At 43.0% G+C, this 14337-nt stretch overlaps 1 protein-coding gene across 1 annotated transcript in view; it reads left to right on the top strand.

Annotated features, from left to right (window-relative positions):
- kcnv1 (potassium voltage-gated channel modifier subfamily V member 1) overlaps nt 1-14337 on the top strand; it is a 64174-nt gene that overhangs the window by 33683 nt on the left and 16154 nt on the right. Inside the window, exon 2 of the mRNA XM_078217117.1 lies at nt 12037-13005. Coding sequence (XP_078073243.1) covers nt 12060-13005 — 946 coding nt within the window. The 5' untranslated portion in view covers nt 12037-12059. The remainder of the gene's footprint in view (nt 1-12036; nt 13006-14337) is intronic.

Genomic DNA, 14337 nt, shown 5'->3' with positions numbered 1-14337 from the left:
CACGAGACAAAGTCAACAGTCCAAGAACATTCAAAACCTCCCACAGGACACTGTTCCGTACAAACACATTTTAACATCTACTTAAATGACGTAGAATCCCTATAGTGCAGAAGGAAGCCATTCAACCCATCAAGCCTGCACAGACAACAATCCCACCCAGGCCCTATCCTTGTATCCCCACATATTTACCCTGCTAATCTCCCTGACATTAAGGGGCAATTTAGCATGGCCAATGAATCTAACCCACACATCTTTGGAGTGTAGGAGGAAACCGGAGCACCCGGAGGAAACCCATACAGACATGGGGAGAATGTGCAAACTCCACACTGTCACCCAAGGTTGGAATCAAACCTGGGCCCCTGGTGCTGTGAGGCAGCAGTTCTAATCACTGTGTCACCATGTCACACATGCCCATCATAACGCCAACAATATTTCCTTGAGAATGCAGGCAAAATCTTTCTAGAGTATGGAAGTCATGTTAAACTCTGACCTGTCAGAAATGGCTAAATATTTAATGAGTGGAGACTGCAAACAAACCCAGCCAAATCCATTGTCTCTGCATTCCAGCTTGAAAATCACATACAACACCCTGAATGTTACCTTCTGTGGGGAAAAATGTGGCATGACCTAACTCCTACCTATCTTGGAGTGACCGGTGAGCACTCCCTAACTTATCATCACCACCATCTAAGGACTGCCGAAAAAGAGCAAGACATGAGTGGACCTCACCTGCCAGCACTATCTAAGGTGCAAGAACCATTATCCTTCGTACTTCTCCTGTAGTTCTGGTCTTCTCGGCAGCTGAGCACTTTGCACCCATATGGGCCTCAAGTCACCACATCAAACTCATTAGCAAACAGCTTAACTTAGTAATGAGAATAATCTCTGGAACTCTGAGATAACTACAATTCAGTAGATACCAGTCCTCTTAAATATTGCCCATTCCACCATTTGACGGAATGCAGCAACATGCAAAGAAATAAGTCATATTCACAGCAACTTGAACCTCCCTGTCCATAGAGACCTTCAAGACCCCCTAACTCACTATGTGGCTTTACAAAACTCCCTTTGGGCACAGATCAATCATCCCCAACTTCATAATACTGAAACCTGGAGGAAAGCTTGGCCGGAAAACATCCTCACAAATAAACACATTTTACCAGGATGTTCTGCTCCCACCTGTGGCAGGTGTCATGGTAGGAGGAGAGCAGAAAATATGGTGAGAGCATAAAAATCTGTGTTACATTAGCAGGAAAACAGGGTCCTATTGTCTGTACTGTACTGCAAAGGCGGAGTGTGTTTTCTGACGTTCAGGAAGCAATTTGATTATATTTAAATATTATGAATATTATAGAAGCCACTTGCTGGTATCATCCTCCCACGCTGGAACAAGAGGTCATGTAGGCATCTAATGAGGCCGACGGCTGGTGCGATATAAGCGATGTGCACCTCGCGGCTAGCACTTAGTTCATGACTTTGGGGTTTGTCCACCTACCTTTCATGACACAGTCCTTGTAGTACTTCAACTCAGAATCAGGCTTCACAGGCAGCACCTCATCGTTCTCTGGGTGGGGGTGTGGAGTGGGGGGTGCAGTGATCATAGGCAAGGCTCTACCTACCAGACCGATGGTAAAGCGAGGGTGCTGTGGAAGGGGTCACAGGACAAATGTGCATTTTTACAACAATGATAGTTGTCAAGGCCACCATTACTGAGACTCGCTTTGTATTCCAGATTAACTGAATTCAAACTCCACCAACTGCCATTGTAGGGTTTGAACACATGACCCCAGAGTATTAGCCTGGGCCTCTGGATTACCAGTCCAGTGACATGATCAATATGCTGCTTTATCGGTTACTGAGACAACATGTCATGAGAACAGATGGACCTCCTACTGTTCGATAAATGCCACTTTGAACTAAACACATAAGATGTGCACAAAAATACCACAGTGGTGTTACAATTTTATTATTTTTTTAGAGGAATCACATTGTTCTTCACTTACTTCTCCTTACAGCAATACAGCTGAAATGGAGAACTCTATAACATAAGATTGCACACGTGTCCTATGATTCATTATCATAGGACATGCATGCACAGTGGTTAGCACTGCCACCTCACAGTGCCAGGGACCTGGATTTGATTCCCAGCTTGGGTCACTGTCTGTATGGAGTTTGCACGTTCTCCCCGTGTCTACATGGGTTTCCTCCAGGTGCTCTGGTTTCCTCCACAGTCCAAAGATGTGCTGGTTAGGTGCATTGGCAATGCTAAATTCTCCCTTAGTGTACCCAAACAGGCACCGGAGTGTGGCGACTGGGGGAATTTCACAGTAACTTCATTGCAGTGTTAATGTTAGCTTACTTGTGAAACTAATAGATAAATTAATGAATAAACGTAAGGTAGTTCTCTCCTAAACTGCACGACGTTAAGGCTTGTGATTGATTTTTAAATGATTAGAGCCAAGGGCTACTCATTTCATTACACATGTTTCACCAACGCAGGAAAATGAAATCGTTTTGCATAATTTTTAACAAACTATTTTTGCGAGTTATTAAACTATATGTATCATCATTCAGTTTCACATAGATTGCATTGAGTTTTATGTTGTCACATTTATTAGTCATGTTGCAACCAACCCAAATATTGTAGCTGGCTTACTTTTATTTTTCTATGGTCTTTGTCTTTGTGGGAAAAAATATACACTTTGCTATGACTGAAAAACTAATGAAGTTTTAAATGAGGCATTGATGAACTACAATACAGACATACATCAGAGGTATTCCTCATTTTCCCATGGAGTGAAACAGGAACAAACCTAACAGAGCAAAATTCCAAAATGTAAATCTTACAATTTATTGTTTCCATTTAACCAGTCAATAATTTTGACAGGGGAATTTAGTGGGGATGTGAAATTTCGGGGCTGGGAGATCTAAATCATTTTGAAAAGATTTTACGATTCTTTCAATCTATGGCTATTAATAGTTCATTTTCACCTCTAGATTTTGTCAGGGTGTCTGCAAAAAATTAAATCATTCAACCAAAATATCAGCTTCCATTAGTAACATTGAACATGTCGACAGCTAGGATTTTTAGAATGGCAAGGTTTCCTATTCCGCCATGCAAAGAATTGGCAGGGAACACATCCCCGCTGACACTGCCTGCCCCGCAGCATTTCACAAGCGTTAATTGGCTGCAGATGGGATTTCCGCCCCTCACTGGGGATGAAGACCTGCCTTAGAGAGCTGCTGGCCAATCTGACAGTGCCAGAAGCTGCAGTAGACAGGAAGAGGACTGCATGCAGTCCCCAGAACATAAACCTCAGAATTCCAGGAAAAGGTCAGTTTTGGAGCTCTCGCGACAAACCCTATCACGGTGTTGCTAATCCCAATGAACATTCACATAATGATAACAGATCATTATTTTAGCAAAGTAAAACTTCATCCCAATGATGGAAATCTAAAAGTGGAGCACAAGGAAATAGTTTCAATTCATAGGAATTAGCAAAAGCGTGGCTTGATTTTATTTATGGATATAATAGAATCATAAAATCCCCACAGTGCAGAAAAAGGCCATTTGGGCCCTCAAGTCTGCACCGACCCTCCGAGAGAGCATCCGTACCAGGTCCACTTCTCTGCCCCATTCCCGCAACCCCACACATTTCTCTCGCAACTCCCCCTAAGCTACACATCTTGGGAAACCAAGGGGCAATTTAGCATGGCCAATCCACCTAACCCGCACATCTTTGGACAGTGGGATGAAACCGGAGAACCTAGAGGAAACCCACGCAGACAAGGAAGGAACTTGCAAATGTCATACAGATAGTCACCAAAGGCTGGAATCAAACTCAGGTCCCTGGTGCTGTGAGGCAGTAGTGCTAACCACTGTGCCACTGTATCACAAATGAAAAGACAATGAAAATTTTACAGGACACTAATAGGTTGTCAAAATTGAATTTAGAAGTTCAAGGGGTCAATGGAATGAAAATTGGTACATACAACAAAAAGCTGAAAGTAATTAACAGCTGAAATCCAATGCAGCTTAGTAAATTAGAGCATGGAAATATCATAACTTGTCTCCACAGACCAAAATGTGATGGAAACGTCATCCGCGAATCTCCCAGTAAAATCCTTAGCACTGACACCAGCAGGAAAATGGGTGCAGTTCCCACTGGTGGTAGCACCACTGAGGTGGGACTAAGCCACTTTAATTAAGTTCTCAAAAAACTGCCCCCATGTGAATCATGCTGGGCTAACTACGCCAGGCAGATGGGCGGCACGGTGGCACACTGGTTAGCACTGCTGCCTCTCAGTGCCAGGGACCCAGGTTCAATTCCCGGCTTGAGTCACTGTGTGGAGTTTGCACATTCTCCCTGTGTCTGTGTGGGTTTCTTCCGGGTGCTCCGGTCTCCTCCCACAGTCCAAAGATGTGCAGGTTAGGTGGTTTGGCCATGCTAAATTGCCCCTTTGAGTCAGGGGGACTAGCTGGGCATAGGGTCTGGGTGGGATTGTGGTCAGTGCAGACTCGATGGACCGAATGGCCTCCTTCTGCACCGTATGATTCTATAATTCTATGTGAGGCTCCTGAATCAGCAATCAGCTGTTCAGCTGACTTTCAAGAACACTTCCTGCTTTTTCTTCATTCAGAATTACTGAAGGAAGAATCACCCAGTCTCACATCAATGCAGGAAGTATTTGATGTTAGATCTTTTATGAAACCAATCTTCTGGAGTTGTAACTATGGATTTACCTCTGACAGTCTCTACTGCAGCAAGAACCCAGAAAAAATCATTGAAATCTGTAACTGATCTGCTCCTCAAAAATTTAGTTCATCACAAGACTAATTAGATGTTCAATGCAATGTCCGTTTAAAATATGTGATATGACTGAATCAAACCTGTCATTTTCTCCATGACAAATGCATCTCAATGGTTCTATCTTTCACACACACCCATGGTAACAGAATGAGGTTTCTAGTTCTGAAATTGTACCACGTACAGGAGAAGGCATATGGCATGCTTGCCTTTATAGGACGGGGCATAGAGTATAAGAGTTGGGGTCTGATGTTGCAGATGTATAGAACGTTGGTTCGGCCGCATTTGGAATACTGCGTCCAGTTCTGGTCGCCACACTACCAGAAAGACGTGGAGGCTTTGGAGAGAGTACAGAGGAGGTTTACCAGGATGTTGCCTGGTATGGAGGGGCTTGGTTATGAGGAGAGATTGGGGAAACTGGGGTTGTTCTCCTTGGAAAGACGGAGGATGAGGGGAGACTTAATAGAGGTGTATAAAATTATGAAAGGCATAGATAGGGTGAACGGTGGGAAGCTTTTCCCCGGGTCGGTGGTGATGTTCACGAGGGGTCATAGGTTCAAGGTGAAAGGGGGGAGGTTTAACACAGATATCAGAAGGACATATTTCACACAGAGGGTCGTGGGGGCCTGGAATGTGTTGCCGGGCAAGGTGGTGGAGGCGGACACACTGGGAACGTTTAAGACTTATCTAGACAGCTATATGAACGGATTGGGAATGGAGGGATACAAAAGAGTGGTCTAGTCTGGACCAGGGAGCGGCGCGGGCTAATTGTTCCTTGTTTCTCGTTTCAAGGCTTCATTCTATGATCATCTTGCTGGTGGCAGTACAGAGTGAGACTGCGGATAGTTGGGAACCTGTCTCGGGGGCAGGGAATTCATATGGTGTTCGTGGAAGTGGAAATGACTAGGGTTGGGAAGCATTTCCCGATCAGGGCCATTGTGATCTCCTGGACTCGTTTCGATCGCCTCAGGGGGTCAGAGAGGAATTTCCCAGATTTTTTTCCCCATATTGGCCCTGGGGTTTTTCACTCTGGGTTTTCGCCTCTCCCTGGAGATCACATGGTCTGGAATGGGGGGTGGGGGTGAGTTAATAGGTTGTAATGAACAAAGCATCGTAGCTGTGAGGGACAGCTCGGTGGATAGGATTTTGGTATGTAGATAGGCTGGAAAATTGGGCGGGGATCCTGGATTCAGGATTCAATCCTGGACCGGGGAGCGGCGCGGGCTTGGAGGGCCGAAGGGCCTGTTCCTGTGCTGTATTGTTCTTTGTTCTTTGTTCTTTGTATCAGGGTGGCACAATGCACTAGGGTTTGAGCTTTTATTCAATAAAGCAGAGATATAGATTAGCATATATAATGCCTCACAAGTTACCAATCTCATCTCATCATTGGAAGGCAAACACTCCCCACACAGGGAGGGAGATTTAAGCCAATACCAGCTCTTTCAGACCTCTTCGTGAGCAGCTGCCCACCATCTCACTCGTGGATGCTGAAAGTGATGACAAAACCATCATAAAAAGATTTGTATTCTTGTATCATGTTGTAATGATATCCCAGAATGCCAATGAATTACACTGAAATATTATTAAGAGTTCTTAAGATGGCAAACATTGATGAGGAGAAAACAAAGTCATGTAGAAAGAGTCTGGTGCTTTAATTAACAATATTCACATGCAGGATCTGGCGTATTAAGTGTGGTATTGTCATAACTCTGAGGTTAATTTCAAATCCAAGGCAGCCACAAGGCAGCCACAACAAAAGTCGGACTTGTGAAACTTCTAAGAGCCAATGCATTACCAAATGAACCATTGTTCAAATGGACAAGATTTTTTGCATTCTCATCTCATATGTCAATGGCAGAATTATTTGGATGTCTTGCTTCACTAATATGAATGGCTCTTCTGAGGATATCATTAGATGAAGTGAGGAGCTTGGCTATAGATTTATAGAATTAATAGCAGAGGACGCGGCCAATCAGCCCATCAGATGTCTGCCGGCCAAAAGACATTCATTTTTCAGCCCTTGGCCGTAGCCCTGTACTTCATGGTACTTCTAAAGCATAACCATGGACTACTTGGTACCTGTGTGTCTTCTGGCTAAGGAACAGTGGGGAGCATCCCAGGGGGCTGTTGACTCAGCCTTCCAGTCACTGTTGGATTCAGATGCATTTAAATCAATTCTAATCTGATTCTCGCCCGCTCTGGATGTGAACTTGATCTTGCCAAGCGGATCAGGCCTGGAGACTCACAACGGGCTTAACTCTTGCCGAAATCTCGATTTGACCCTCATGTCCAATTCATCCGGCCATTGGAAACCAGGCTGGGACTAGCGGCCCCAGATAGTCACCCAATCACCTCCTTAGTTGGGGCTGCCATACTATCTGGAAAGTCATATTTAAACATAATTGCAGTTATTTTGCAATATGTTAAAATGGTAGTGAATGATGTATGTTGTGCCTTAAACATAACTGTTGCGAATTGGAAACCATATTGTTGATTGAAGGTTTATGAGGAATTTGAGTCAAAGAACACTTCTCTATCTATTTAACCCGATTGGCTAATATCATCCAGAAGCTGATCATATTCAAACCCACGAAGAACAACTTCATAAGGCATTCATTAGTTTAAGCCATTATGCCGAGGCTTCTACTGTTCTTCAGCTGAAGAGGATGAGGAGAAGCCTTTCAGAAGTTCAGCCCCAATACGTCATATTCTATGAAGTCTATAAAGTTACTAGAAAAGCATGCCACATACCATATTAGAAAATCTTGAAAATTCTTCACTATTGTTCTTCATCCTTTATTTTTATTGTGCTCACTGTAAATAATGTAAGTTGTTTTGTTCTTTCAGTCACAACTGTGTTATCGTCTTTGTATCAAAAATGTGGACACAGCTGAAATCCAACATTGTTGTCTCCATCTGTACAGATGAATCCAGGAAATACAAGTAGAAGGCAACAACACTTTGGAAAGTGACAAGGACATCAATGATACAAGTGATAAAATGACAGCTGTCACATTAGATAAATCCAAGATGGCGGGATTTTCCACGCAATCCACTGCGTGTTTTGCGGCCACAACCAGAGGAACCCATCAGGGTGAACAGCTGGAAAATTCCGGCCTTCAAAGTTTAGGTTACAAACTATGTATCTGAGACTTTCACTCGTACCTGAAAGATAAACTTACTGTTTGCAGTGTTTTCTCGGATGATATACCAGAGGTCATTCTGTCACTTTGTGCTCCCAGCAGGGAATGCTGCTTGAAGGTGGCACTGTTCTGGAAATCACGGGCTGTGTGCCGAAAGTTTCCTGAAATAAACCACAAAATGATTCATTAGATGCTTAGCATTGCTACACCCCTCTAGATCACAAGGATGCATTGTCAGAGGTTGCTTCTTCTGGATGCGACTTTAAACTGATGCTCATTTGCCTACTCGGGTGGGTGTAAAAGATGACATGGCATTATTTCAAAAGACATCAGGGGAGTTATCCCTGGTATCCGGACCAATACTTGACCCTCTATCGCACGGTGGCACAGTGATTAGCACTGCTGCCTCACGGCGTCAGGGACCCGAGTCCGATTCCCGGCTCGGGTCACTGTCTGTATGGAGTTTGCACGTTCTCCCTGTGTCTGCGTGGGTTTCCTCCGGATGCTCCGGTTTACCCCCAAAGACATGCTGGTTAGGTGCATTGGCCATGCTGAGTTCTCCTTCAGTGTACCCGAACAGGCGCCAGAGTGTGGCGACTCGGGGATTTTCACAGTAAGTTCATTGCAATGTTAATGTAAGCCTACTTGTGACACTAATAAATTTAAAAAACTCACAACGCACTGGCTGCCTCATTTCCTACAAGACAACAGTGACGAGTGATTTGAAGCCTACGTGAGTCATCAGCAAAAACGGCGACACAGACCCAAAATCTCATGAGAGTTGAAAAATGAGATTCTCGCCTCATTTTCCAATTTCCCACATCCGTCGCCGATGACATGACGAGGTTCCAAACGGAAAGGGCAGGAATATCATTTCAATAAATTTTAATAAGTGCAAATATTATCAAAGGGCTTCCCCACAATCTGTTCCCCACTCATTGAATATTCATATCATGTCGGCGAGGTTCACAACAGATATTTTAAAAATGTGAAGCAGTTGAGGGGAACATGTTGGGGACGCAAGGATAAGTATAGCTCCTGGGGGAGTGGGATATGCCCAGGCACTGTCCTTGCACTGCCAACTGGTCAGTGCCAATCTGTCAGTGCCAACCAGAGTGTCACTGCCAGAGAAGGCCCTCTGGGGAGCCACACTGGAGGGGAGGGTGTTCACCTTGTGTGTGTGTGGGGGTTGATTCCTCGATGCTTGTGGGGCGGGGCATTGCCCTGATGCCTGTGTTGGCGTGGGGGGGGGGGGGGGGGTGCCTTGATGCTTTTTGGGTGTTGAGTTGCTCAAATGCTTATGCGGAGGGGTTGCCCCAATGCTTGAGGGGGTCCCGTGTGTCTGTGGGCTGGGGGTTGGGGGGGGGGGGGGGGGGGTTTATTTCAAGCGCAGATCAGGGTGATCTTTAATGATGGCACCCTGAACTCTATAGAGCCAGCATTACCAGCTGCAGTAGGCCCAGCCCTGCCAGAGTGATGGCAGAAACCACACCCCCAGAAACCGACACTCTGACAAATTATGGGAAGATTCCACCCTACCTTTCCAAAGTACTGAATTAGCTGTAAAGCAATGGTCATACAAAGCGCTTTATAAACGCAAGTTTCTCTTTTATCAGTGATTATTAAAACTTATTGCATCATTTGAGGATTCAATATGATATATTTGTAAAAGAAAATTGAACATTATGCAAATTGATTGATCTTAGCTACTTGGAATGTTTCGTACTTGCATTGTTAGTGCTTTGCAGCAAGCATAATTAGCTCATTACCTCATTTTGCTTGACTATCCTAGTGACCTAATTCACTGCGTTTTATACTTCTAATTGTCACCTGATATTATCTCAATGAGTTTTCACCTCTTGCAATTTAAAAAAAGTAATCTATTTCGCCATTCTGTCAATTACCTCCGTTCCCTCCCCCATACTCAAATGTGATACTGGATTACAATGAAGCTGCAGTCTGTCATGCATAGAGCACCTACTGTGTATTTCTATCTGTTCCTGTGTTCAGTTCAGATTTCCAGACTTTGCAGTTTCTTGTTTTAGCATGATTGTTGTTGGTGAGATTCATTTTTTCCCAATGTCTTGGCTCTTTGGTCTAGAGGTATGATTCTCGCTTTGGGTGTTACAATTAGAAATGCTTATGGGAGGTCCCGGGTTCAAATCCCAGACGAGCCCCAACTTGGCTGTTGGGGTTGCATGGTGGCACAGTGATTAGCACTGCTGCCAGGGACCTGGGTTCAATTCTGACAATGGGTGACTGTGTGGAGTTTGCACATTCCTCCAGGTGTTCCCATTTCCTCCCACAATCCAAAGATGTGCGGGTTACGTTGGTTCGCTATGGTAAATTGTTCCTTAGTGTCCCAGGGTGTGTAGATTTGGAGGATTAATGGGGTAAATACTTGGGGTCACGGGAATAGGGTCTGGGTAAGATGCTGTCTCGGACAGAGTGAGTGCAGACTCAATGGGCCGAATGGCCTGCTTCTACACTGTAGCGATTCAATTATTAATTAATGCATCATTATCTTCAGTCTCTGGGCATAAACCATATAAGGAAACATTAAACATATATTAAAAAATTACTCAGATTGGCTTTCACAAAATGTCAATACACTTTTATGTCAACTATTTTCCAGATTATGAAACTTTACTTAAAGAATCATTGATGTTTGGAAAGTAACATATCCTGGAAGTTTGCAAATACATAGAAGATCCAGCGACATATACCAAGTTAATGGGTGTCAAGCAGCATTTTGAATTAAAGGGACAGTTTTCCCAAGAGAATCAGAAGGAGAAGGTCACTAAATCCTAAATCTTGAGGGAGCCCATCAAGGATTTTACATGATCATGTGTTCATATTGATTCTATGAACTTCAGTGAAAGGTACAAATTCCGTTCAATCAAACTGAAAAAGCATCCATCACAGATTTGCTTTCCTCCAATGGGTATGTCTTTAGATTTTGCATGCATATTTGATAAAGAACAAAGAACATTACAACACAGGAACAGGCCCTTCAGCCCACCAAGCCTGCACCGACACATGACGCCTTATTAAACTAAAGGCCTTTAGCCTCTACATGGATCATATCCCTCTATTCTCTGCTTTCTCATGCATCTGTCAAGATGCCTCATAAATGTTGCTATTGTATCTGCTTCTACCACCTCCTCTGGCAGTGCATTCCAGTCACTTACCACCCTCTGTGTAAAACACTTGTCTCTCACATCTGCTTTAAACTTTAACCCTTTTATCTTAAACTTATGTTCCCCAGTAATTGACATTACTACCATGGGAAAAAGACTACAACTATCCATTCTATCCATGCCTCTCAAAATTTTGTAAACTTCTTGCAAGTCGCTTCTGAGCTTCCAATGTTCATGTGAAAACAAACCAAATTTGCCAATCCCTCCTCATAGCTAATACCTTCCAAACCAGGCAACATTCTGATAAACCTTTTCTGTAACCTTTCCAAAGCCTCCACATCCTTCTGGTAGCATGATGACCAGAACTGTCTGCAATATTTCAAATGTGGGCTAACTGAAGTTTTATATAGCTGCAACATGACTTGCCAATTTTTATATTCTATACCACGACCGATGAAGGCAAATATGCCATATGCCTTCTTGACCACCTTATCCACGTGTGTTGCCACTTTCAGGGAACTGTGGATCCGTACGCCTAGATCCCTCTATATGTTAATGCTTCTAAGGGTTCTGCCATTTACTATGTACTTCCCTCCTGCATTAGGTGATGATGGAGATTTTTCTGTGCTTAAGTTACAACAATGCTTTCCACCAATCTAGGTTAAGGACATGTCATAAAAATTCTTGTACTGCTGTTGGGAAAAAAATGTTGAACATTCATTCATAATCATACTTCACAGTAATGAGCACATGCGCTGGAGACAGTTACAGTTTTATGAAGTTTAACATCTAAACAAAATGCTGAAGGGGCTTTTTATTAAGTGTTTTGTGTAATCCATTTTTAGACCTTAATGGGTAATGCGTAATGCAATGAAAAGGGACATAGCAATGTTATTAATGTTCATTATGTGCCCTAACAAAGATGATTTTTAATTTATCTATCAGGCCATCAGCAGTGACCATGTACCATGAAGTCTCCCAATTGTTCTCCTTGGTTAGTTCAACAGAATGAAGGTAATTGCTCAGTTTTCTCACTGGAATCCAGTGTTTTCTGCAGTGAAGAACATCTGAATAAAAATCCTTTAAACGTCTTTGTCATAAACGTTGGAGGCAGCAGATTCACTTTGTCACATGAAACTCTCTTATCCTACCCTGAAACACGTCTGGGGAAGCTGGCTATGTCGGAACAAGATTCTGTGCTGGAGCTGTGTGACGATGCCAATTTTGTGGACAATGAATATTTTTTTGACCGGAGTTCTCAGACATTCAAGTACATCATAAATTATTATAAAACTGGAAGATTGCATGTAAATGAAGAACTCTGTGCAATGTCCTTTTTGCAGGAAATTGAATACTGGGGAGTAGATGAGCTTAATATTGACGCTTGTTGCCGAGACAAATATTACAGACGGAAAGAAATGAATGAAGCTTTAGACATAAAACGAGACACAGAAATGATTCAGAACGAAGAGGAAGATTTCTCTGGAGTAATTTGTGAAAAACTGAGACAAAAATTATGGGTCATGATGGAGAAACCTGACTCTTCAAAGCTAGCTAAAATATTTGGAATCCTTTCTGTAGCCTTCGTTCTCATTTCCATTGCAAATATGGCTCTCTTTTCCCTTGAATATACAATACTGGAACCCCCTTTATTGAATGCGGTTGAGTATATCTGCATCACATGGTTCTCTGCAGAGTATCTACTGAGATTTCTATGTGTGAAAAACAAGTGCAAGTTCCTTAAGAGTCTGGTGAATATCATAGACCTCATTGCTGTGATTCCATTTTATATCACGATGCTGGTGGAGCAGCTTTACGGAGGCTTCACAGAATTGGAAAATGTGGGGAAAGTTGTCCAGATCCTGAGGTTGATGAGATCATTACGTATGTTGAAACTTGGGAGACACTCAACAGGTAAGCTTTCATGTAGGAATTGTCAGACCTAAAATGTCAATCCAAATTAGCTTTAATATAAATTATTTTTTTTAAAACTCAATTTAAGACATAGAGGTGGACTTATCAGCCAAACAATCTTACTGTGCTATCCCAATGTTCTGCGGACTGGCTTCCATTTTTCATCTTCCATAAACCATAAGTCGTTTATGAAGCAGATAGCGCCCAGTGTAAGTCCAATGATGAGTATAATCCCAAAAATTGGTGGATGAGATTGCACGTAGAATACTGTCAAATAAAACTCTAATGTGACATAAATTATCATAGGTATCGCAATGCAGGTTAGCACAACTATTATTATGGTACGAAGTCTGAATAAGATGATTCATACTGCTGACATTTTCAACTCCATCGAGAACCAAGTTCAACTTTTCTCCACAGTCTCTTCCAGGAGAGTCAATCATTAAACTTCCAGGGTATAATTTTGGAAAGTGCAATATTTTGCATGAAAATAAAAAAATACTGTAGATCCTGGAAATCCCAAGTGTAGACATCGACTTTAGCACAGTACCATATGGTTTGTCATAGACTCTTCGGTTGCTCAACTAGAAATAGCTAAACACTGTCTATGATTAGCTCTTTATTCTGGGCTTCTTGCTGCCAGGGTTTGCTTTGACCATGGTAAACATCCTTCATTGTCTGTCCAGCCTTTGCAGTGTGCATCAGTGTGTGGTGACTCCCAGTTGCATTCAACTTCCTAAAAATAATTTTCATGTGGGGTTGCCTTCCTCAGTAATTTTCCATCAGGATGTAGCACTGGAGGAGGAGGTGAAAGTGGAGATAACAAATCTCAAATCCTAAAATAAAACACATAACATGCTCAACAGGAAACACTCAGCAGGTCAGGTAACATCTGTGGAGAGAAGCAGAATTAATTGGCAGACGGAGGCAGACGGCTCCCAAGGATTTAAGAGTCCAATGACGACCATGAAACCATTATCGATTGTTGTAAAAACACATCTGGTTCACCAATATCGTTATGGGAAGGAAATCTGCCATCCTCACCTGGACTGTATGTGACTCTGGATCTGCAGTAATGTGGCACTCTTAAATGTCTTCTGAAATGGCCTAACAAGCCATGTGTTCAAGGGCAATTAGGGATGGGCAATAATGTTGGCCTAGTCAGCAACACCCACAACCCATAAATGAATCAAAGAAAACAGATTGTGTTACAACCACCCGCAGGTGTTGTTCCTCAGCTTTGTTGCTCTGGATCAGACCCCTCGATTTGTCACCATCCAGTTCGGATAGCCACACAATTGTTACAAACTAGGGGAGGGAGGTTGCACTGGC

The sequence above is a fragment of the Mustelus asterias genome, chromosome 7 (genome assembly GCF_964213995.1).
Source record: "Mustelus asterias chromosome 7, sMusAst1.hap1.1, whole genome shotgun sequence".
In the NCBI taxonomy this organism is placed as follows: domain Eukaryota; kingdom Metazoa; phylum Chordata; class Chondrichthyes; order Carcharhiniformes; family Triakidae; genus Mustelus; species Mustelus asterias.
This window is presented reverse-complemented; position numbering and strand designations above follow the sequence as displayed.